The sequence below is a fragment of the Syngnathoides biaculeatus genome, chromosome 2 (assembly GCF_019802595.1).
Source record: "Syngnathoides biaculeatus isolate LvHL_M chromosome 2, ASM1980259v1, whole genome shotgun sequence".
Taxonomy (NCBI): Eukaryota; Metazoa; Chordata; class Actinopteri; order Syngnathiformes; family Syngnathidae; genus Syngnathoides; species Syngnathoides biaculeatus.
This window is the reverse complement of record NC_084641.1, coordinates 36,194,719-36,220,904: the sequence shown is the minus strand read 5'-3', so window position 1 is coordinate 36,220,904 and position 26,186 is coordinate 36,194,719. Positions and strand designations below refer to the sequence as shown.

Below are 26,186 nucleotides of genomic sequence, written 5' to 3'. Positions count from 1 at the left end.
TAGTAAGGAGAGAGGGCAGCTGGGAAGCAACCGGGCTGAGCCTCTCTGTCTCCTCCTCGGTCATGCCGTCCATCTGCCCCTGCATGGCCAAGCGCTGATCCACCTTGAGGGCCAGTGCAATGAGAGCATCCAGCAAAGGCGGAAGATCCATGGCAATGAGGTGGCCACGGATCTGTGGCGAAAGTCCCTGGTAGAAGGCGTTGTGAAGAGCTTCCTAGTTCCACCGGCTCTCGGCGGCCCGGATCCGGAATTCAATAGCATAGTCTGACACGCGGCGATGGCCTTGGCGAATTGTCATGAGTGAGAACGCCGCCTTGCGTTCCGGAGCCGCGTACTGGAATACTTGGCTGAGCGCGCAGACTACAAAAAGCTGTTTACATCAAAATAATGTTTCGTGGTTAAAAAACACATGGGACCATATTGGCTGTGCGTTTTTCATCCATAATATACCAAAAATAATCAGTTTGACGACAGTTGACCTTTAAGTAGGGGCCACCTGATTCACACCTGTTTTTCACAAAATTGATGATGACCCTGATTGAATGCCACACTGCTTTTTTTTTTAACACATCCCTTTCAACAAATTGTACAATCGTACTGTCTTTAAGTGATTGTAATGTGTAATTTCTAATGCAAATTATCTTATCTTCTTTTTTTCCTTTTGGCTTGTCTCATTAGGGGTCGCCACAGCGTGTCATATTTTTCCATCTAAGCCTATCTCGTGCATCCTCCTCTCTAACACCCACTGTCCTCATGTCCTCCCTCACAACATCCATCAACCTTTTCTTTGGTCTTCCTCTCGCTCTTTTGCCTGGCATCACCATCCTCAGAACCCTTCGACCAATATACTCACTCTCTTGCCTCTGGACATGTCCAAACCATCTAAGTCTGCTCTCTCCAACCTTGTTTCCAAAAAATCCAACTTTGGCTGTCCTTCTAATAAACTCACTTCTCATCCTATCCAACCTGCTCACTCCAAGCGAGAACCTCAGCATCTTCATTTCTGCCACCTCCAGTTCTGCTTCCTGTTGTTTCTTTTGTGCCACCGTCTCTAATCCTCACCACTGTTTTATAAACTTTGCCCTTCATCCTAGCGGAGACTCTTCTGTCACATAAGAAAACCAAACACCTTCCGCCAACTGTTCCACCCCGCTTAGACCTGTTTCTTCACTTCTTTACCACACTCTCCATTGGTCTGTATTGTTGATCCCAAGTATTTGAAGTCATCCACCCTCGCAATCTCTTCTCCCTGGAGCTTCACTCCTCCTCCACCACCCCTCACATTCATGCACATACATTCTGTTTTACTTAGGCTAATCTTCATTCCTCTCCTTTCCAGTGCATGCCTCCATCTTTCCAATTGTTCCACCGCCTGCTCTCTGCTTTCACTGCAGATCACAATATCATCTGCGAACAAGCAAATTATCTTATCTAGATGAAAGTATATGTTCAACTGTACCATAAAATATGTATTGTGTTAGATGTTTTTTTCAAAAAAAGATGTTTTTGAATTAAAGTCGCGAACTTTGACTTAGTTTCCATCACCTGAAAAACAACTCATTTCGGGAGCAGAGCCTCTAATGTCACTCAGGGCGGACCTGTTTTTGTGCGACTTACATGAGCACAGAGACTCGCTGATTTCGAGAATTCCTCAGTGATTGTAAGCAAAAACCAAACCATAACAATGGTGAACATGTGTGTGGTTCAGTTTTATTGCAATTTGAATAATTCTGGTCACAGTGTGCATTATTTTCCAAAAGACCCAAGCCTCAGAAGACAATGGGTAAGCTTTTTGAAAACGAAGAGGGGTAATTTTTCCAAACCCGGTCAACACTGTCACATGCAGTGAACTTTTCCCCTGAACCTGGACACGCTTCGACAAGCTTAGCCACCCCCCCCCCTTCCCACACACACGCACACACACACACAAAGGACCAAAACTGCAAAGAGCTTTTGTTAAAAGACAAGTATGACGTATGTTGATAATCTTTTATTTCCTGAAAACGTTGAACACTGTTTACATTTTTCAATGATAGAAGCACATGTTGTAATTTGCAAAAAATATTTTATTACCACAAATACTTTGACCATTCCCAACTAGAAAAATAATATAATGTGTACAAATGGCGGCACATTGGAGCAGCTGGAAAGCGTTGCACTTACAGTACTGAGAACCCATGTTCAATCCCATCCCTCCATGTGAGGAGTTTGCATGTTCTCTCCATGCCTGCATGGGCTTCCTCCCACTTCCCAAAAACATTAATTGGAGACTCTAAATTGCCCCTATATGTGATTTTGAGAGCGGCTGTTTGTCTTGATGTACCCTGTAATTTGTTGGCAACCAGCTCCGGGTGTATCCTACCTCTTGCCCGTTGAAAGCTGGGATTGGCTCCAGCACTCCCGTGACCCCTGGGAGAATAAGTGGCTAAAAAAATGGATAATGGATACAAACCTTTTGTTTTTTTATTTATTAATTTTGTTGCAGGTTGTTTTTTATTATAAGAAAATATCCATCCATCCATTTTCTTTGCCACTTATCCTCACAAGAGTTGTGGGGAGTGCTGGAGTCTATCCCAGCTGTCAGCAGGCAGGAGGTGGGGTACACCCTCAACTGGTCGACAGCTAATCTGAGGGCACATGGAGACAGACAGCAGTCGCACTCACAATCACACTTAGGGGCAATTTAGAGTCACCAATTAATAAATGTTTATGGGATATGGAAGGAAACCGGAGTGCCTGGAGGAAACCAACACAGGCATGGGGAGAACATGGAAACTCAACACAGGCAGGTCCGGGATTGAACCAGGGATCTCAGAACTGTGAGGCCAACGCTTTACAAGGTAAGCCACCGTTTTATCAATACATCCATCCATCCATTTTCTTTGCCGCTTATCCTCACAAGGGTCGCAGGGAGTGCTGGAGCCTTTCCCAGTTGTCAACGGGCAGGAGGCAGGGTACACCCTGAACTGGTTGCCAGGCAATCACAGGTTTTATCAATACATTTTTTTCTTATTTTATAAACTTTGAACCTTATTTTTCTTTTAATTACAGATGTTGCTGAATCTCCATCTTTGGTCCATTCCAAAAGTTGCCAGACTGATGGAGTGTCTATTCATGACGGAACACATCTTTCTGACAGCAGAGAGAATACTGCACCATGTATTTCAACCTTAGGTGTTCTCAAAGTACTGTTATTGAAAGACCAAATAATAATTCTGTGCTAATGTTATGTAACATATTTATACAAAATATAAGCATACATTTCAATAAAAAAAAAGCTATGATTCTACTTCATATATAAACATCTACATCAACATTTAAACAAAGGGGGAAAAAAATCAGATGTAGACCATTTAAATCTTCTATACTCTTGGCCCTTTCAATCAGTAAAGGTGTCATAAATCTTTGACACACAGCAGGATGGAAGTGGCACACAGTTATTTCTGCCAAAAATTTCCCTACACTATCTCACAAGCTATTTATGAGCAGTATGTCCAATTAACCTGAAAATAAGAAAATGTGACAATTTCCCAGAATGGGACTTTGTTTGAACACGCATTGATCGGACAAATGCTGCTTTTAGTAGGGCGACACGGAGGAGCAGCTGTAAATTTAATAATCACTCATTAGGACCTGGATTCAATTCGGGCCCCACCTGTGTGGAGTTTAAATGTTCTCCCTGTGCCTACATGCGTTTTCCACGGGATGTCTTCCTTCACTTCCTGTTGCTTGATGACAGCTGGGGTAGGTTCCAGCACTCCCATGACCCTTGTGAGGATAAGCAATGAAGAAAATGGGTGGATGAATGTCAGTGGAAAAAAGTTGGTTTGATTAGGAGAAATATTATTTTTTTCAAAAATAGCTCTTATTCGTGTTGTGGAAAATTCATTCACTGCCGATACTGTTCCTGGAACTGTAAGTAGGCAACCTCCAGTACCCACGGGTTCAGACTGGCAATAAATCCTGGGTGCTCCATCATGGACTGTAATTGGTCTGGATAATCTGCCATTTTCTGGTGAATATGTTGACTCTCATGGCAACACAAACTCTCTTCTGTTGTTTGTATAGGAATGCAGCATTTACATACACACCTGTGAATATAATAAATACAAATCTGTTCAGATTCACAAACTTCTACATGATCAAACACCCAGATCAATCCAGTAAACAGAACCATTCACCCCTTTTGCTTTTGTATATTAAGCATTTAGTGCCCAAACAAAACCACAAGACATTGGTTTACTATTTTCATTAAAAAAAAAAACGTTTGCGGTTTTGCCCATGACCTCTTGGAAATTTTTTGACCAAAATGGGGTTTGGACTGGTCTGGGTACTGTCTGGTTATGGCATCAGTTTAGCACGCGAAATTACATTGATGGTGAAGGAAGTTAAGACCAGCTATTGCCCTCAAATTAACTTGACACCATTTTAAACGGATTTTGTGAATTGAAATTCTTATTCGTGACAATATACTTACTTAGACTGTGGACTACGTTATCATCATCTGTGTGTTTTGGTGCAGTAATAAACGACCCTTGTACACGCAAAATAGTGACGCACATCATACTACTAATAGTTTCTCTTTAGCCACTTCTACCATGGAGCATTACATATGAAAACTTCGTGTTACTGGGCAGATTTTCTCTTCTTCTTTGGCTATCCTGCCAGAAGACACACGTCCCGTGTGCGGCAGACACCTAGATAAGACCCGGACGTCTTTACTGCACATTTCTTTGTAATTAATCCATTTGCACTTTTTCTAATCATTGGTCATATCTTCCTCGATTCATGAACACGCGTAGGGTCCAAACTCGCAAATCCCTACAATTGTTTGATATGTAACAATAAAAAAATATCCTGAAAACGTGGATTAATCTGGTTAGTCACATTGGACTGCGATTATTTTGAACACTACTGTACACGAGGGGCGCACAAACCAGCCGCAGAGCATTCCTTTATTAAATTCAAGATCACTATAAACCAATACAAACCAACACACCACTGTTATTAATGATAATGATATCAGTACATTTGCGGTAATTGGACATTTCTGAGATATCCGATGAAATCACCCTCAGAGTATGGCGTTTGCATGTTTTGTCTGTGTTTGTGGCGGTGAGCATCTGTTTGGCTGGAGAGGCAAAAGTCTTAATACAATTGACATATTATATAGTACAAGTGGCCAGCCTGTGGACATTTTCTATTGTTTGTCAGCTTCAATAAGGCTGCGTTTATGATAGTTTCAGATGCCGACACGAATATTAGGGAAGATTGGGGTTTTTACCTTCGAGGAAGTCTGTTTATTTGTTTTCTGAACAGCCACTCAACCCCCCCCCCCCCCGCCCCTTACACAAAATTGTTATTAAAATTAGCATTACATGGATATTATGATTTGCGTTATTAGGTTTTTACATTGATGGAAGTGAGAAGGGTCTGATTGATATAGATCATTGCTTGGGGGCTTGGGGCATCGGTGCAATAAATTCTTGGGAGAGAGTTAGCTGGATATATGCTACCCCTACCATGTTAGCCAAGCATTGGGAGACTATGTGCATTAGGAGAAATGAGACCCAAGTGGAGTTATGCTTCCTGTAACTTGCTTGCCAATGAACTTCCTTTGCTTGCGCTTGATGTTAACCTTTTAGTCAATTATATAATTTGGGTAAGTGATGTGTCTTTTAATTGGTACAATTAATTTTAGAACAGCACTCAGTAAATGGAGCTATAAAAGATTTCACTTGCCAGCCATAAATGCAAAGCATGTAGATAGAAAATGAAAGGTAACAGTTTTAGGATGGGAGCCATCTTAACTCTAATAATCAAAACACTTGAGACAACTGTGTCAGATAGTAAATAATCAAATAAGTACTGGTACTGAAGGTCACAGAGTGGTGACCTTGTGAAGGCCGTACTGCAACTGTTAGAGTGCGTAAGTAAAAGATAAAAGAAAGGACATTTTCTTAAAGGGCTACTGTCATGAAATGGATGATTTTTCATATGTTAATAATGAAAAAAACGGCAGCCAATATGAGCCCATGTGTTTTTTTCACCACGAAACATGATACAGCTTTTTGTAACTCCCGCCATGAAAATCCTCTCGGGGGATTGTTTTTCGAGAAAAAGCAGGAAGTGAAGTAAAGGACAGAGTCCCCCAAGTGGACTCATTTGTTTCCATTAGTTTTACCTCGGGAAAGGTAGCTTGTTGATCCTTTGTGTTAGCCAAAATGCCGGCACTACCAATTTTACTGGGGAAAAAGTAACGTTTTTTTCCTCCGTGTTAGCCAAAGTGCCATCTCGTTGTATTGCTGGACATTGCTTGAACACTCGGGAGAATGGATTTACCCTCCGTAAGTTTGCAAGAGACTCGGTTCGTCGTGAAAAATGGATTGCACGGGTGCAGAGGATGAGAACTTTGTGGGTTCCAAATGACAGGAAGGTGTGTATAGAGCTAATAAAAAAAATAATAGGGGTGGACCACGTAATCGGTCTCTCATAATATAACAAAAGATCCCCGTACGAAATATGTCAATGTGTGCATCGGACGGTTTCGGGCTTCTGCGTCGCTTCACCACCGAAGGCTGCGTTTTGGGCTCGAGGACGGCGGCGCCTCTGAAGAACCCAGCCAACAATGCCTCACTCAGCCACGTGTGCGCAGTAAAGTACGGCGCCATTATCAGCCACCACGGCGCCGAAAATGAGCCACACCGGCTGAGGCGCCGCGGCTTAGACGAACGCTGCGCGTCAACACAGTAAAACGTCCCAGCTTGACGGTGTTCTTCATCGCGTACTGCACTGGCTATGAACAACCCCCTCGGCTCCGTGATAAGCCACCTCGACGCCGAAAATGAGCCACACCGGCCGGCTGCGATGAGCCGCAATGTCTCATCTTCGCCACGGAAGTGGATCGGACGGCGAGGCTGTTTGGTCATGATCGCATATCATCTGAATATGGCTCGAAACAATACTGTAATATTGCCTTGATAACTTCACTCGATTGTGTGGTGTTCTCCTTTTCGAAAAGAGCTTCCATGTCAGAAGGGGCGTGTTCGTCTCCCATAGTAGGGTGCACTGCGTGTTTTCATTGGCGAATGTCCGGGTGACGTCACAGACAGAGAATGCAGCCAATATGGCAACCACTTGGATGTTGTATAATGACACTTCTGCAATTTTACACATGAATGACGCACTCTCCGCTCACATTTATTTTTTTGTATAGACATTGAAAAATGTTATATGTATTTTTATTTACAATATCTATTTTAGAATGTTTATAGTGATGACACTTGACCTTTAAGCCCATTTGCTCATCTTGGGTGAGCTTTGAAATGGAGCATCAATCACTTCAAAATTGAGAAGCAGCTGAAAAAATAATTCAAGACAAAAAATGAATAGGAGTCAATTTCATCTGCGACCTCAGCTAAAATATGAAAAGAACAATGTCTTATGTAAAAATTGTATTTGGTGAACATGCAGATTTAGCTTGCTGGGCCTCAGTACTCACAGGATCACGTGGAGTGTCTGCCTGGTATAATACATACACCGCATTACATGCAAACCATTTTGCTGTTGGTATGCAAACTTATTTGTGTCCTGTTGTCTACATCAATGGATGTGATATAAACATATCAAAATCATAACTACATTTCCTTGGCCTTAATATGTTTAGAGTATTATCACAAACTGAATAGTCTTAAAGTTGACCAGTTTTAGATCCAGATTGCCTGGACAGTTAATTTCCATTTGTTCTACTCTATTATGCACTAAACTACAATTTCATTTATTATGGGAAACAAAAGAAATAAGCACATATAGAGAGTCAGAAGAAAATAGCAGTCTTTTAGAAGATGTACTGTGTAAAAGAAATGTGCTTAATGTTTTGAACGTGAAAACGTGAACTCGGAGTAGGGTAGTATGCTGCCAGGAGCGAGCTTTGTTCCACGACATAAGAAATACAGAAGAGAAAATAAAAAATAAAAGAGTGTTTTTGGTCACCATGACACCATTGCTGCTTTCCAAAATGAGATGAGATACCGAATATTTCAACCTACTTTTGCATATTAATAGCTTCCATTATGTATCATATTAACCAAATTTTGCGAGCGCCTTTCCCAGTGCAAAAATAAACACTCATATGGTGTTTACTTTGGAAAAGCTCAGGCCAAGTTGATTAATGTAAGATCCATTTCTGTCTAGTTAAAACAATACAACTGTTGGCGCATCCACTGTAACATGTACACATACAGTATAAGTTCCATTCACATGTCTGAATGTGACACTCGACTCAGTCACAACTTCATATAAAATATTGTTACCCAGCCTCAAATTGTACAGTAAGTCAGCACATTGCACAGAGCACATCTATTGATGTCACACACGAAATTAATAAGACTGGTAAGAGGGTGTGTACCTTGTAATATATTTGGAAGGACCAGTAATTATAAAACTAGGCCACATTGCAATGGGAGATAATTAATGTTAGCCTGTCCCTGGGAGGTTTTGGTGGAGTGGGGGAGATTTTGACATAGACTATTCAATTATGTTGTTCCCTGTGGGTTCCAAAACTCCAGAATATAGAAGGTCTAATGTGCCCACGTGACAACTCCCTCACCATGTTTGATGTGGCAGGTCGCAGATATCACTGTTGTAGCAGTTTCTACATGAAAATATTGGTCCAGCAAAATGATGTGGCTAATTTCCTGTACCAATGGAAAACTTATGAAAGTAAATATGCACCACCAGGATTTGAATTTGAAATGTAAAGTGGTCACATTTTCAATAGTTGTATTTCAGGTTAACTTTTCAATGTTAACAATTCAGCTGACTACAGTTCGCTGTCTGAAATTCAACCGGCAACAATTTGTTGTCTGAAATACAACTGGCTATAATTCGCTGTCTCAAATTCACCGTCTGTGCCACCAGGCAGGGTTACCAGGGTTATTCCAGTTACGCTTTCTTAGTATGTGACGTCACGTGACTAAGAAAGCGTAACTACGATTGGCTGAGTGTTTGGTTCTGACCTGAAGTAACCCTGCCTGGTGGCACAGACGGTCAATTTAAGACAGCAAATTTCAGACAGCGAATTGCAGCCAGTTGAATTTCAGAAAGCGCATTGTAGCAACTATTGAAAATGTGATCACTTTACATTTCAAATTCAAATCTTGTTTTCTGTGGCATTTCAAATTCAAATCCTGGTGGCACTTATTTACTTCCATAAAAACTACGTGGAAATTTTAGGTACCTGATATATTGTACCCATGCATCAAGTTGGCAAAAATTTTCTTTCTGTCTCATCATGAGAACAAATTGAGTCTCCCAGCTACAATAGAATACGAAGTAGACAGACCAGATGAATTGATGAGATACTATAAAAACCCTCAAAATTGCACTATTGATTCACGCTGCATTTGTAGTTGTAATTGCATTGGAAATCCCTCCTCTTGATGAAATTAGGAAGTGCTTCCCAAATGATTCTCGCGAGTTGACAAGTTTTCATAAGGTTGCAATTATAGACAAGATGCTAGGTGTCGCACTTACACTTGAGACCTTGTCCCTGTTGCAATTATAATTTGGCATCCAAACAGATGGAACAGACTGCATCGTTATCATTGATCTATGAATTGAAAGGGAATACAATGGCATGCATGCTTCAAAATCAGAATTATTATATAACATTCCACTGGGGCTTACCAGTGATGCCTCTTGCCTCTACAATGTATTTAGCACACTGCAAATTAAAGAAATAGGTCACTTACATCAACTTGGGAATTTGATACTTCATATATGACCCTGTACAGTGAGCCCCCTCAACAGCTGCACATTGGATATTGTGCTAAAATGCTAAAAATATCAACTATGGAACTGAACAGGAATGGGTTTAAGGGGCGCCTGCTGTAGAGATGCAAGAAATAACTGGAAAAGAGGTCAGGTTTTAGTGTTATTTTTTTATTTTCACTGTAGCTTTTTGTGCTCCCTCACATGGGTGTCACCTAAAATGCTCAACCTGATCTTAACCATGTGTGTGGGGGGCGTGGGGGGTGGGGGTTTGCTTTATGACACATTTTATCAAAATGCTCAACATTTTTAATATGAAAGGGCTGGACTATGGGGTCAGACGCCTCCCAGTCAATGGACTTTTCATGATAATCACCAACTCACTTCAGAATCCACAAGATCCCTAAACGTTTACGTGAGCAAGTAATGCATCATAAATTGTGTACCTTATCACCATGTAACAGTTTGACTCAATTTACATAACTTATTTGTTCAATAACAGATCAGCTCTGTATCTGTGTCAAAACAACAGCGTCGTAGTGGACATTAGAACACGCTTGTTGTTGTTTTTGCGGCACATATTGTTTCATTTGTATTTCATATTATTGATCTCATGGCCTAAAAAAATGGTTTTACAGCTTGGCCCATCATGCGTTAATCTTCAAAAAGGTGGGATTTATACAAATTCCGGGTGGCTTTTTATCTACATCAGAATTATACAGATTGCCAATTCATACATGTATTTTCAGTTTGGCATTAAGATCTGAACACAGGCCAGTGTCATAAAGGGACTGGTGGGGAAGTGGGTTTCATTTAAAACACTCAAATCTACATAATTTGGAAGTCATTATGAAAATACAATTTGCAAGTTTACCCTGGGTTTTGTAATTTGACCCTCTGCTGACAGTCAAGGGAAGATGAACTGTGCTGACACTATGAGAGACTGACTTTCTGTCTCTCATAGTCTGACGTCTGGTTCATGGTGGGCGAGCAGCACGATGACATGAAGCTTATTTGGGAGCAATACTCAAAGTGGTGTCCTGTGATATCGCATATCACCTCGACTCTTCATCACAAGCAAGGATGGCTTTCAAGGCTTTATCCATCAACATTTACTGGGTGCAGTCTGAGCCGGCCATCTGGGAGAACTACAATATTTCACACCCCTATTTACGGTGTACTTTTAGCCCAGGTCAGAGTAGAACGAGAAATGATGCCAATCTTGCAAATAGGTCATTAACACCTACCATTGGATTACACTTTACAAATATGTTGCTTGTAAATACATTAGACCATTTATCCCTTGAAACAATCGTTTGGAGCTGGTTTGCATGTGTCTTGAGAATCATCTGACATTCATAAACAGTCATATTTGTTATTTCAGAGCAATAAAAGATCACATTATTGTCACATTTTCACCTTGCTATGAAACTCAGTTCACTTAGTGGACAAGAACAATCAACCCTGATCTGGCTTGTGTCTCCACTGCATGGTGTATGCAGGATAGTGTCAGCTGCATCAACTACATAAATAGTGAGACATCACCACTGCCATGGTGTGGGTGGTGTTGGAGGACACGTTTTTCCTCCATGTGTTCATTTAATTTCAGGTAGTGATAATGTTGGTTATCCAAATAAAGGCTGGAGATGATGAACAGTTTCTTCGAATAATTTATTTACACAATATTTCGGGCACTTATGAGTTACAGACAATGGCTGTAGAGAGAAGATCATAGATGTGAAGATACAGAGAAAGTACTCATACTTTAACTTGTCAGAAGAGCGGACTATGGATGGTATCAAACCTGTGGCATGGGATCGGGGCATTCCACTTAGGCAAAGGGTTTCTGTCTCAACCGGTTCTAGCTGGCAATGGATTATTACAAAGTGTCCAGTATGCAGTTCATCAAGATTAGCCTACGTGCAGAGATGTGATCAAGGACACATCTGGCTACAGAACAAAGCTCCACTGAGGTCATGAGGAAATTATGGAGACTAAATATGGGCATAAGACATACTTCAGTGGCTAGGCCAGACGATTATAGTTCATTGGGAGGATGATTTTACTTCGGTTAACAACAAAAGTAAAAAACAAAAAGGAATTTGGACAGTTCTCTACTTCAAATAAAGGGTATGATGGCGGTGTATGCCCTATATGTACACGGCTGCATGACTGATCTGAGAAAACCAGCGCGTAGGTCACATCACTGTTCTCACCAAGTCTTTATTGTTAGGTCGTTGCTATTTAGTGAGCTTGTTTGGGCGAAGGCGTGAGCAAGCATGGCACGGTACTGAAATGAAGCTAGAGTGAAGAGAAGAAGTATTTGAACACCCAGCTATATTGCAAGTTCTCCTACTGAGACATCATGGAGGGGTCTGAAATTTTCATCGTAGGTGCACTGTGAGAGAGCTCATCTAAAAAGAAAAATCTAGAAATCACAATGTATGATTTTTTTTTAAGAATTTATTTGTGTGATACAGCTGCAAATAAGTATTTGAACACTTGTCCATCAGCTAAAATTCTGACCCTCAAAGACCTGTTAGTCCGCCTTTAAAAGTCCAGCTCCACTCCATGTATTATCTTGAATCAGATGCACCTGTGTGAGGTCCTTAGCTGCAAAAAGACACCTGTCCATACCATACAATCAGTAAGAATCAAACTTGTAACATGGCCAAGACCAAAGAGCTGTCCAAAGACACCAGAGACAAAATTGTACAGCTCCACACGGCTGGAAAGGTTGCGGACAAATTGCCAAGCAGCTTGGTGAAAAAAGGTCCACCGTTGGAGCAATCATTAGAAAATGGAAGAAGCTAAACATGACGTTCAGTCTCAATCGGAGTCTAGCCCCACGCAAGATATCACCTCGCGGGGTCTCAATGATCCTTAGAAAGGTGAGGAATCAGCCCAGGACTACACGACAGGACTTGGTCAATGACCTGAAAAGAGCTGGGACCACTGTTTCCAAGGTGACTGTTGGTAATACACTAAGATATCATGGTTTGAAATTATGCATGGCACGGAAGGTTCCCCTGCTTAAACCAGAACATGTCAAGGCCTGTCTTAAGTTTGCCAATGACCATTTGGATGATAGAGAGGAGTCATGGGAGAAAGTTTTGTAGTCATATGAGACCTAAATGGTACATTTTGGTAATAATTCTACTAACCGTGTTTGGAGGAAGACAAATGATGAGTTCCATCCCAAGAACACCATCCCTACCATTAAGCATTAGGGTGGTAGCATCATGCTTTGGGGGTGCTTTTCTGCACATGGGCAGGACAACTGCACTTTATAAAGGAGAGGATGACCGCGGCCGTGTATTGTGAGATTTTGGGGAGCAACCTCTTTGCCTCAGTTAGAGCATTGAAGATGGCTTGTGGCTGGGTCTTTCAACATGACATTGACCCGAAACACACAGCCAGGAAAACCAAGGAGTGGCTCCGTAAGATGCATATCAAGGTTCTGGCATGGCCTGGACAGTCTCCAGACCTTAATCCCATCAGAAAATCTTTTGAGGGAGCTGAAACTCCATGTTTCTCAGTGACAGCCCAGAAGCCTGTCTGATCTAGAGAACATCTGTGTGGAGGAGTGGGCCAAAATCCCTCCTGCAGTGTGTGCAAACCTGGTGAACAACTACAGAAAACTTTGACCTCAGTAATTGCAAATAAAGGCTACTGTACGAAATATTAACGTTGGTTTTCTTGGGTGTTCAAATACTTATTTGCAGTTGTATCACACAAATAAGTTGTTAAAAAATCATAAATTGTGATTGCTGGATTTTCTTTTTAGATTATCTCTCTCACAGTGGACATACACCTACAATGAAAATTTCAGACACCTCCATGATTTCTAAGTAGGAGAACTTGCAATATAGCAGGATGTTCAAATACCTCTTCACTGTACGTTCAATTCTTGCTCACAGTTTGAAAATTCCACAGTCCCTTTAATAATCAGCAGACAAAAAAGGAGTGGACAGTGATGGTCCTTCCATGCTTCGGACATGTGTGTATCACTGAGATAATCTCACATAGGCTAAACAGCTAGATGTATTCGAGTGAAATTTCGTAAAGAATTGATCATAAGAATTGGATTACACAGAATAGCATTGATTCAATTATAGCTGCGATAAAACAGCCATGGTAAACTTAAAATCTTCTTTTTCTTTTGGCTTGTCCCGTTTGGGGTCACCACAGCATGTCATCTCTTTCCATACAAGCCTATCTCGTGCATCCTGCTCTCTAACACCCACTTTTTTTGTGTTCTCCCTCACAATATCCATCAACCTTTTCTTTAAAAAAAAACTCAAAAAGATGGGTAGAGATTAAGATTTTAGCTCTAGTTTTATACACTCAAATTAATTTAATTTTAATGGTAAATGACTAAAAATCTGGGCATGGTATCTGATTAAATATTTACTTGCAATTTCAACTTTAACTTTCAACCCTTTATGACAAAATGAAGGTGTCTAACTGCTACATCAATGTGCTTATATATATATATATATATATATATATATATAAAAGTAATAAATACAATTACCCTAGTGCTGTATTTTATTAATAAATCATTCATATGAAATGCACTCCTTTTTTTAGATTTCACAGACACATTTGGTGTATTTGCAAAAAGTATTGGTATCAGATGGATCACTGATACCAGCATGTTGTTTCGCGGTACTGTATAAGATGGGGAAGGAAATGAGTGGTCTCAAACTCCACTAACATCTAGTAATTATTGTTTGGCCGACTTGTATCTATAACCTTTCCTACTCCTTCAAAGAGAGATTTTTTGCCATACTCCCTTTCCATTTGTGACCAATCAACTGTCTGGAGTGTGTCCAGTGTCACACTGTAGTCGGACCCGCTAAAAAGTGTGTAAATAATGGGGATACAGACAAACAGACAATCCTGGGTAAGATAGTGTGCCTATCCCAGCTATCTTTGAGCGAGTGGTAGGGTACAAAAAAGCAAATAATAACAATATCAATGAAAAAAAAACATATTTGTCAGGTAGTTGCAAAACTTGTTTAGAGCAATTTAAGACTAGTTAACCTCAACCCTGCTAGACAAGGAGAGAAAAGTATAAGCCAACTTGTCTGACAGTAAAGAGAAAAGTGTGCATTGCTTGGTTCGCTCATCTAAGGCTATCCCAAACTAACTGAAAGGTGACCGTTGAATTGTACCATAACTTCGATGTATGAGTAGGATCCAAGCAGTAGTTATTAAGGCTGCACAACACACAGGAGCATATCTGAGATGGCGTGTGGCAGTCGAGCAGCTATTGCTGCTTCCCTTGCGGTGACAGTCCTCCGTGAGCCATATTCCGCTCTTACTTTGGGCTTGGTGACATGCACCGGTCTAATCTGTCACACACACATAAAAGGCACACTCCTACAGGCAAGTGAGTCATGCTGAGGGCCCCAGCAGAGAGCCAGCGTGTCAGATCAAAGCAGTGCGCCTCCAGAAGGCCTCGTCTTATGACACACCGTTTACTATGGATCGTATATGAAGAACTTGGTAATTCTCGCAAATGACAACAGGAGGTGAAGTGTGTCTTCTGTTCATATTTAGTCATGACTGTATAACTCATGTTTGCAGCATGGCAACTCATCAGGTAACCTTAACTGAATCTTGCTGAAATGTTTACTAGAGACCAGGAGGTAGGAATATGCCCGTTATTACCAGATAGATTTGGTTTAGTCATTATGATTGCCGATATTTTGTGATGCTCTTTGCTTTATGATGCGATTCTCATGTGATGCTCTTTGTTTTCCTTTCATACTTTTGTGATGCGGACCCTTCTGATAGTATAAGAATGCTGCAAGTCCTTTGTATCTTTGCACTTCTGATCTGCTACAGCCATTGTCTGTCACTCATTTGTGCCCAGAATGTTCTGTAAGTAAAAGCTTCGAAGAAACTGTTCATCATCTCCAGCCTGTATTTGGATAACCAACATTCTCACGACCCGAAACTAAACGAACACACGGGGAGGAAAAAAGCGTCCTCCAACAATTGGAGACCCCGACGTGATTTCGGACTGAGGTGTTGGTTGACAATTGACAAGGTGAGAGGACATTTATCCTCCAAAAGTGATCTTCTGTTTGTTAACTGGTGTTGAGGTCCATGTCACGTTTGAATTTGTGTCAGTGTGAAATTAATTTCTGGCTGGTTGAACAGTGGGAAAACTGTGGGTGGTATAGTCCTGGGTTAGAGGCCCTGGTGGGACCGGTGCGTCCCACCTAAATGGTTGAAAAGCCATAGAGTGTGTGGGCGTACCACTCTAAAAAGGGTTTAGAAGTGCCCTGTGATCGGAGGTTGTGCCGACACAAAGAGGTTGTAAATCCCGTGACTGGCAGACACCAATAGGTTGAAGCCAGGACAAAACTTTGTGAACCGAGAGGTTGTCTCGTTCTTTTCAGAGAATCCTAGAGACTAGAATTCCTCATTCGAAATCAAAGGACAAAGTGTGCACTATAAAAAGAAGAGATACCCGGATGAACAGAAGTTGAAAAGAGATACCCGGATGAACAGTGAATTGCGCAATTGTAATTTTATTTTAGGAGAGGTTGTTTCGTTCTTTCAAGAATCCTAGAAACTAGAATTCCTCAAATAAGATTTTAAGAGTACTTTTGAGAAGAAAAAAAAATCAAAGAGGTTCGACCACTTTTGATAAAAGACAATTTGAATTAAGAGAAGAGTTTCATAGGGAAAGTGAATGGTTCGATTTGTGGCAAATACTAAACCATTCTGTATGTTATCTGTGTTTTGTCATTTATTTGTGTAATATGAATTTAATGAGTATTTGTTTTCTTTTGTATATAGTTCTGATGGCATACGTGGCATATTGTGGCATCAAGGCATCAAAGCATGCCTGAAAAAGAACGAGAGAATGACAAAGAACAATTGAAAGAATGGATGAGGGAAATGTGAGAATGGATGTTTCCTCCAATGTCTTCAACTGCGTGTTTGGTGACATTAATGAGGGAAACAGAAAAAGCTTGTGCTAAAAGAGCGGCAAATTGGAAGTGGAAAAAACTAACAGGTTGCCTTAAGTTGTGGAAATGAAAGCGAGAGCAAGGATGATGGCAATGGGATGTGCGTTAAAGTTGTCCCGTTTGGCTGTCAAGGAAGAGAGTGTTGGTCTGGTACCTTCAACACCCAAAGTGCCCTCTGCGCCGCCTCGTTACTTGGAGGAGAAACATCTTTTGTCGTTGTCTCCAAATGACCCATGTGTACCACCTTACCATGACGCCAGGAAATTTCAGGCTCCAGTGTTGAATGTAACTGTCGGTCGACTTGAAGTAGATGTAGATGATCAAACGCCTCTCACTCATTCACAACAAACATCAAACATGAATACGGTTGCAGTAACTCTGGCTGCTGGAGTGACCGCTGCCATTAAAGAATTAGAAGGAAAATTGGACAAAGTTGTAGATTTGAGAGCTGACCCATTTACACATTTGAATCGGCTAGGAATGTACAAGGCGGAATTAAATAGACATCAAGAGGTTCCACAAAATATTAGAGATCACCACTGAACATGAAAACAGAGCAAACGCTGAAGTGGAGGAGCAGAAACGTGCCCTCCGCACAGAACAAGAAGCAGCCCGACTGAAGAGAGAACAGGAATTTGCTGTCTAAGCTGGTAGAGGCCCTTGAAGTGGGGAAGTGGAAAACAGGTTGTACATTGATCAGTTACAGAACCAAATAACAGAAATAAAGTGTCATGTCCAGAATCTTTCAGGTTCTCACCACGACTCTGTTCTGGATCAAACCGGAAGTCCTGAAGACCCCGAGAAATCTTCCGAAGGTCCAGCTTCTCCTCATCGTCCTGTGACACGTTCCCAAATCTTACAGGCTCCCATGTTGGCCAAAGTTGATCCGGCTACTGGTAACTCTGTTTTACAAACCTTTCTCTCCCGCTGATGTGAGTGTGCTGATGCAGAAACTTCCACCTATATGATCTGGTGGTCTAAATTGGCTTCAAGCAGTGCAGAGAGCGGTTACGGGACAAATGTTAACAGCAGGTGATATCCATGTCCTTCTTACATAATCATGCCCACTTTCACATTTGAATATTCTGATGCAAAATTCAGATTTTTCTTCTCTCCCCGATCATCAGGCTCTTACACGAGAAAATTATTTGTCTACAGCACTGGACGCTTTGTTTCCACTTCCCGAGTGTGTTATCTCAGATATGGTGTTTGCTCCCAAAGCAGATGAGGAGGCCACGGCTTTTGTTGACCGTGCCCTCACTGATTATTCTCTGAAAACAGGACACGCTCCTACGGCCTCCGCCTTGCATTCGCAAGTGTTCCGAGCAGCTATTTTGAAGGGCGTTCCCAAGTCTGTGGCGCAGGCCATGGAGGCCAATCCAGACCTTCCTGGTGGTGAGGTTGACCAGAGTTTGTCACATCTTAAACATCATTTGAGGAGATATGCTAAAGAGAAAGAATCTAAGGTAGATAAACACAAAAGTACAGAAACACAACTTGCTATGTTGCAGTTGCAATATCTGAAAAATCAGGAAGAAGCCACTCATGCTGTGATCTCATCTCCCTCTGTCAGTTCCGAGTGCATGATGTATCAAGCAGGTTCATTCATAGGTCCAGGTGCATGCCCTGGTGGCCGTGACATGTGCTTCAATTGTGGACGGCCTGGTCATTGGGCCCGCGCTTGCAGACAGCGACCTCAAGTGTCCGGATGGAGAGGCAGAGGCCAACAACCTGCACGTGGCTACAATCGACGAGGTTACAACCAATCCCGAGAGGGAGGACATCTTACACAGCACCAGCAGCAGTAACAGGGATATCCCTCAGTGCCAAACCAGTACTATCTACCGCCCTCTGGTGGACAGTTTCCGCAATGATGGAGCTCGGCATTCTACTATTACAGCCCTGCCACCTGATACGTCTCTTACCAGGAAAACCATCTCACTTGTTGGATTCAAGGTCAATCTTTTGGGCAGAGATCTCATCGCCACGTGCCCTCTCATCAAATGCAGCCCTGATGGACTTATCCTGGAATTTCCGGATGGTAACACGTACTGCTGCTCTGCCGCCTCTGCCTCTGGTGCCACATCCCAGTTTCCGCTTGTTTAACAACGGTCTGTGGCATACGCCACTGCTGACATCTATTGGGCAAGAGTGGATATCGACTCCAGTGGTTGGCTCGAGGCTGAGCACTTTTGGAATCTCTGGTCACCTTAGGTCCGTAATCTCAGATCTTATTATATGGTAACTGATTGTATGCATTGCACTCTGTACTATGACAGATAACGAGAAGAGATATATAGCGAGGCATTTCAGGACATTGATAACAACATATGGGAATTGAACATGGGTGATTTGTTTGTGGGCAAACCAGGTGTTGCCTTTCGGTGTTTTTGACTCCTGAACAACTCGAATGGTATAAGATGGCGGATCCTCCAGATCCTTCTATCCCTCCTTGTCACTCACATGTCTCCTTGATGGTTTCGCCTCAGCACACAGCGAAGGATCTTGGTCTGTTTGTCCTGACATGCACACAGGCGACAGATTGGCAAAATTCATTTCACTCTCAATTACTCTATTCCTCATCCCTTGATGCTTATTGGATTCAGTCTAACACATTTTTGACAACTTCTGTTTTGGAGCACCAGTTTCTGGATAGGCACCAAGGACGTGAAACAACCGACAGTGACTTTGCTGGTCAACTTCTTGATTCCCTTCCTGCGTCGCTGTGGTCTACGAATCCCACTGATGTTGGTATCTGCACTGTCTCACCTGTTGCGTTTCTGATGAAACCAGGATGAATATATGTTCCCCAATACTCTGTAAAAGAGGCTGGGATGGTTGGCATTTCGGACACAATTGATGGCCTGCTCAAAGCAAGGGTGTTATGTGAAATTCCTGAATCTAACTATAACACACCAATTTTACCCATTGAAAAGAAAGACACTGGAAAGTTTCGCATGGTCCATGACCTGCGAGCAATTAATGCGGCTGTTTTAACTCCCACTTTGCCAGTCCCGAACCCTCACTCGACTCTGTCCCAAATTACATCAGCCCACACTCATTTCACTTGCATTGACTTGGCTAATGCTTTCTTTTGCATTCCTCTCCATCCTTCAATGAGGCAATGTTTTGCTTTCACTTGGAATGGCTCAAGTTTGTCCTTGCTCCATCTGAAACTTCTTGTCTTGAAGCCACCAGGTCTTTGCTCTCTCATTTGGCCTCTGTTGGCCTGAAGTGTTCCAAGTCCAAACTTCAGATTGCCCGACCACAGGTTTCCTTTCTCGGACGATTGATCTCACGCCTTGGCACAGGAATGTCTCCCTCTCACAAAGATGACATCCTTCATTACCCAAAACCAATGAATGTCAAAACCATGCTGGCCTTTCTTGCTCTTTGCAACTACTCCAGACATCATGTTCCAGACTTTGCTGAACTTACTTACCCGCTCCGACAGATGGTAAATGACCAGGGTATGCGGAACCTTTCTAATATTCTTTGTTGGACCACCGAAGCAGATACTTCCTTCATTTCCTTGAAACAGCATCTTCCCGCTGCTGCGGCTCTTGCAATTCCTGATTACAACCGCATGTTTTATCTAGACGAATCTGAAAAGGTCAGCAGTTTGTCTGCTGCCCTTTATCAGAAGGGGAAGGAGGAAGTCGACAAGTCTGTCTGTATGCATCCACTCCATTGGAAAAATATGAGCAAAGACATCCAATATGTGCTGCTTTCGCATCTGCTCTAGCCAGAGTGATTCAGAAAACATCTCACATTGTTCTCCATCACCCACTGACTGTGCGAACATCACACAGTACAGTCCAGTACGTCACAAGTCAAGCTTTTACCATGACCGGAAGAAGACAGAGGAAAATTGAGGCAATTTTAACACAACCACATATTCTCTTTATTCATGAAGGAGTAAATATGACTGAAGGTCTGTTTGAAGGAGAATCACATTGTTGTGTACGAAGAACTCAGGAAGAAGACTCACTTCGGACTGAACTCTTATGAGACACCGCTTGAGAACCCGGACTTCATTCTTTTCACAGATGGATGTTGCTTCAAGGGCAACGATGCCCTTCAATCTGGATTTGCAGTAACCCAACCAATAGAAACAGGTTTTGAAGAAGTCCAAGCTGTAAGAATTTTAGGCTCACAGTCAGCACAAAGAGCAGAAATTTTGGCATTGACAGCAGCTCTCAGGTTAGCAGAAAACCACTCAGTAAACATTTACACAGATTCAGCATATGCATACATGACAGTTCATGTTGCATTAAAAGAATGGCAGCAGATATTTCCAAACTCCAACCGGTATACCCATTAAACATCAGGACGACATTCTCAAATTGCGAGATGCGTTACTGCTCCCAACAGCGGGAGCAATAATAAATTGCAAAGGTCACTCTCGAACTAATGATTTTGTATCAGCAGGTAACGAATCAGCAGATCAAGCAGCAAAAAAGGCTGCAGGGTACCGACCAACACTCCAACTAAATGTAAGTGAGTCTGAATGTGAAAATCAACAGGAGGTGACGGTAGAAACAGTTAAGGTGTGGCAGGAAAAGGCAAGTCCAGAAGAAAAGAGTATGTGGAAGTCGAAAGGGGGTGTCAAAGATGAGGATGGCATATGGCGAAAAGAAGGTAAATGCATTCCATCTCAGACACAAGTGAAAAATCAAATTTCTGAAGCCCATAGAACATGCCATGTAGGTGTGGATGAAACATTGAGACGACTCCACTCCTGGTGGCATCCTTTTATGAGCCAAATTGTTAAAGGTGAACTGCAGGACTGCAGCGTTTGCAGTAGGTATAACAGTATGCCTACAACAAAACCACCGCAGGGAGTCCACGATCCGGACGTGGACACTCCCAGTCAGGTGATTTCAATGGATTTTACTGACATGATTAAAACAGTGTCAGGTTATTGGTATTTGCTAGTTATAGTAGATTCTTTTTCAGGATGGCCAGAAGCATATCCCTGCAAATCTGAAACAGCGAGCGTTGTGGTAAAACATTTGGTTAATCATTACATTCCAACACACGGGTTCCCTAGGAAAATTAGATCAGACAATGGAACTCATTTCAAAAACAAACATCTCCAGGCTGTAGAAAAAAATGTTATACATCATTTTGGTTCTGTGTGTCATCCACAATCGCAAGGTCAGGTTGAGCGCATGAACAGGAACATTAAGGAAAAGATGGCTAAGGCGTTAGCTTCATCCAGACTCAATTGGTTGCAAGCTCTTCCATTGGCATTGATGAACATACGGATGTCATTAAATTCTTCTAAAGGGTGGACTCCATTCGAGTGTCATACCAACAGACCGTTTCCTGCACCCACAGCTCCACTGGCTGTAGGTGACGTTCCAGGTCCACCTGGGCTCAGGCAACTAACCATTAATTTCTCCCATTTAACAGAAAGACTACCAGACGGTCCCCTCAAAATTCAGAACCCACGAGATGATATCTTGCATGGGGCTCCACTCCGATTGAGATTGACGTCATGTTTAGCTTCTTCCATTTTCGAATGATTGCTCCAACCGTGGACCTTTTTTCACCAAACTGCTCGGCAATTTGTCCGTAACCCTTTCCAGCCGTGTGGAGTTGTACAATTTTGTCTCTGGTGTCTTTTGCCAGCTCTTTGGTCTTGGCCATGTTACAAGTTTGAGTCTTACTGATTGTATGGGGTGGACAGGTGTCTTTTTGCAGCTAACGACCTCACACAGGTGCATCTGATTTCGGATAATACATGGAATGGAGGTGAACTTTTAAAAGCGGACTAACAGGTCTTTGAGGGTCAGAATTCTAGCTGATAGACAGGTGTTCAAATACTTATTTGCAGCTGTATCAAACAAATACATTGTTGAAAAAAATCATACATTGTGATTTCTAGATTTTTCTTTTTAGATGAATTTTTAGCTCCACCTGTGTGGAGTTTCCATGTTCTCCCCGTTCCTGTGTAAGTTTTCTCCGGGCACTCCAGTTTCCTCTCACATCCCCAAAACATGCAACATTAATTGGACACTCTAAACTGCCCCTAGGTGTGATTGTGAGTGCGACTGTTGTTTGTCTCCATGTGCCCCGCAATTGACTGGCAACTATTTTAGGGTGTACCCTGCCTCCTGCCCGTTGACTGCTGGGAAAGGCTGCGGTGGTCACGCGACCCTTGTGAGGACAAGCGTCTAAGAAAATGGATGGATGATTATATCTAGTGAATAATAGCCTTTGTGAGTAACTACCAGGTGAACTGGTTGTGATGTTGTTTGGAGATGTAATCCCAGACATCTTCCTGGTGAGAGTGCAATCAATATATTGGTCTCCTGAGTCCTGGTTCCACCGCAACTGATCAGTCTTGGCAGTTACGGTGATGTCTCAGCCGTGTTGCCCCTTAGGTATCAGTAGAATCACAAATTTGCCAGCTTTCAACTTTTTTCTCAAAGGCGTAACACAGGCCCCACACCTCCACACACACACACACACACATGCACACACACACCATGTGTTAAGTGCTGTGAGTATAGTTTGAAGTCTAATATTCAAGCCTCAATGTCCTCTGTGCTGAAAGCAATTGTTGCTCTTGAAGTTGCTGGCACTGACAATGCCACATTTTAAATTTCCCAAGAGTGCGAAGCCACAGCAACTGTGTGAACACACACACACATGCACACACACACAAAGCAATGTCATGCTTCTGAGAGTTTTGTCTGAAAAGGCCACCTTTGATGCCCCAATTTGCCTTGAAAGCACTGCACAAAGGGGCTAATGTTAGACTCACTTGCCAAAATTGCTGTGTCTATTTTTTATACAAGATGACTGACAAACATGGACTTTACATGTAATAGGATTATGTAATGCTGTTAAGCCAATTTTATTGGTACCTTTTTCAAGAAATGGGTACCAAGTTGCTGGCACACTCGATCAGCTGGTAAAGCGTTGGCCTCACAGTTCTGAGGTCCCAGATTCAATCCCGGACCCGCCTGTGTGGAGTTAGCATGTTCTCCCTGTGCCTGCGTGGGTTTCCTCCGGGCACTCCGGTTTCCTCCTACATCCCAAAAACATGCAACAATAATTGGACACTCTAAATTGCCCCTAGGTGTGATTGTGAGTGCGGCTGTTAGTCTCAATGTGCCCTGCGATTGGCAGGCAACCAGTTCAGGGCATACTCCGCCTCCTGCTCATTGACAGCTGGGATAGGCTCCAGCACTCCCCGCGACCTCGTGAGGATAAGCGGTGAAGAAAATGGATGGATGGATGGATGTATGGGTACTAATTTTCATTTAAAAACATGAATAGACTTTTTTACTAAAATGTTGACGAACCATGAGCTGATTAGTAGCATTTATGGATAAGAAGATTTAAGTTTTCAGGTTTTTATTGGATGTGCATTTTCATCAGATGACTTTTCATGTGTCAAGATTGGGAGGTGCTTTACTGGAGGATGAGGATTTTCTTCATGGTGCATTTTTGACAGGCACAGTGTCAGCACACACAAATCAGGCATTGTGTGACTATATTAAATGGTGGTATTCTATTGTACACATTTCTGGATGCAGTAGATTAGGGGTGTTCACATTATGCCACAGTAATTGATGCCTTTAGGATGGTCTTCAGATAATTAATTGTGTCTCAATTAAATAAATGGGCCTTTGCAACAGTCTGTCTCAGAAATTTATGTAACTCTTTGGGAGAGTTCAACCTTTCATTAATGCCTTGTTGCTTTCATTAAAACACTCTTCAGGATAATTTAACTACGTGTTCAGTCTCCATTGCAATTTAAGATTATTATGATTATTTTTAGCTCTTAGTTTAATTAATTTTTTCTGTGTACATATAGTTAGTGGCCATGACATTAATAAACCTACACGATCTGAAGATATTTTATACAATAAATGTTTTAAATTTTGCCTTCATAAAAAATAATGTGGTTTGATTGAAATCAGATGGGAGAGTTTTACTGATGTTGCTTTTGTTTTTGTTGAGTTAATATTTATTTAGACTTAGATTGTTTCATGTTTTGTCATGTTATCCTATGTACCATGTTAATGTCTTGTCTGCATATTTGGTTTTCCAATCGTTCTTGTCACATCTCCTCTTCGGTCAGCCAATCATTGTCATGATCTTGACTATTTGTATTTACTTCCCAGGGTTTATTTTCGTCTGTGTCATTTCATTGATAATGCTGTAAATCATGGTTCACTTGTCATGTTATGGTTTTTGGTTGTGATGAAATTACATTGAGTGTTTCCTGGTTACTTTCAACCTTACTTTCGGGACTTTGTTAATTTAATATTTTTGATATAACAGTAGTCATTTTTATCCTTTTGTTTTCGAAAATAAATCTTTTCTTTTTTTAATTTCTGCACTCCCGCTTTGCCTCCAGGCTTGACTGCATTTTGGTCCACCTTTTGCCTCCATGAAAACATCAGCCGGAAGATGGATCTGATGACAGAGGTATGCTTTATTCAGTCAAAGTTTCTTTGGGCTTGTCCCTTTCGGGGTCGCCACAGCGTGTCATCTCAGATGAACGCACATATGTTTGGCACAATTTTTACACCGGATGCCCTTCCTGACACAACCCTTCTCAGGGAGTGGAGGCCCCAGTGGGATACGAACCCACAACCCCTGGTTTATCAAACCAGTGCTCTAACCACTGAGCTACAGGGCCTCCAAATGCTTGATTCAGTCAAATGAATTGTTTTTGTATATGGGGCTGATTATTCTGATGAAATTCAGGATAGAAGCCAAAATGAAATAAATGTGGTCTTTAAAGCTCAAGTGTCCTCAAACGGATGATTTTTGGTATATGATGAATGAAAAAACCCACAGCCAATATGGTCCCATGTGTTTTTTTTTTTCACCACAAAACATGATTTTGACGTATGCAGCTTTTTGTAACTCCCGCCATGAAAATCCTCTCAGGAATTTGTTGTCGAGAAGAAGCAGGAAGTGACGTAAAGGACAGTGGTGCCTCGTTTGTTTCCATTAATTTTACCTCCGCGAAGGTAGCTCGTTGTTCCTTCGTGTTAGCCAAAATGCCGGCTCATTGCATTGCTGGACATTGGTCGAACACTAGGGAGAATGGAATTACCCTTCATAAGTTTGAAAGAGACCATGTTTGATATGAAAAAATGATTGCACGGGTGCAAAGGATGAGAACTTCGTGGGTTCCAAATAACAGGTAGGTGTGTATGCTGCTACTAAAAAAAAAAAATAGTTTGGGGCGGACCATGTAATCGGTCTCTCTCATAACGTAGCAAAAGATCCGCGGATGAAATGTGTTGATGTGCGCATACAGCTACTAAAAAAAATAATAGTTTGGGGTGGACCACGTAATCGGTCTCTCTCTTAATGTAACAAAAGATCGGTCTCTGAAATGTGTCGATGTGCACGTTGCCCAGCCAACAATGTCTCACTCAGCCTGCA

The 26,186-nt window shown here is 41.9% G+C and overlaps 1 protein-coding gene and 1 non-coding gene across 6 annotated transcripts in view; one reads left to right on the top strand and one right to left on the bottom strand.

Moving 5' to 3' along the window:
- The first annotated feature begins 15,257 nt into the window (after window positions 1–15,257).
- slitrk6 (SLIT and NTRK-like family, member 6) overlaps window positions 15,258–26,186 on the top strand; it is a 63,440-nt gene continuing 52,511 nt past the window's right edge. The window contains exons 1-4 of one of the 5 annotated variants that reach the window (XM_061802845.1): window positions 15,435–15,832; window positions 17,503–17,659; window positions 21,195–21,259; window positions 25,144–25,214. In XM_061802845.1, coding sequence (XP_061658829.1) covers window positions 25,197–25,214 — 18 coding nt within the window. In that variant the 5' untranslated portion in view covers window positions 15,435–15,832; window positions 17,503–17,659; window positions 21,195–21,259; window positions 25,144–25,196. Of the gene's footprint in view, window positions 15,383–15,434; window positions 15,833–17,502; window positions 17,660–21,191; window positions 21,260–21,659; window positions 21,770–25,143; window positions 25,215–26,186 lie in introns of those variants that run through there. The other 4 variants (XM_061802849.1, XM_061802865.1, XM_061802857.1 and 1 more) reach the window with 4 other exon arrangements.
- trnai-gau (transfer RNA isoleucine (anticodon GAU)) lies at window positions 25,356–25,428 on the bottom strand. Its single transcript has one exon. It is a non-coding gene; the product is annotated as a tRNA-Ile (tRNA).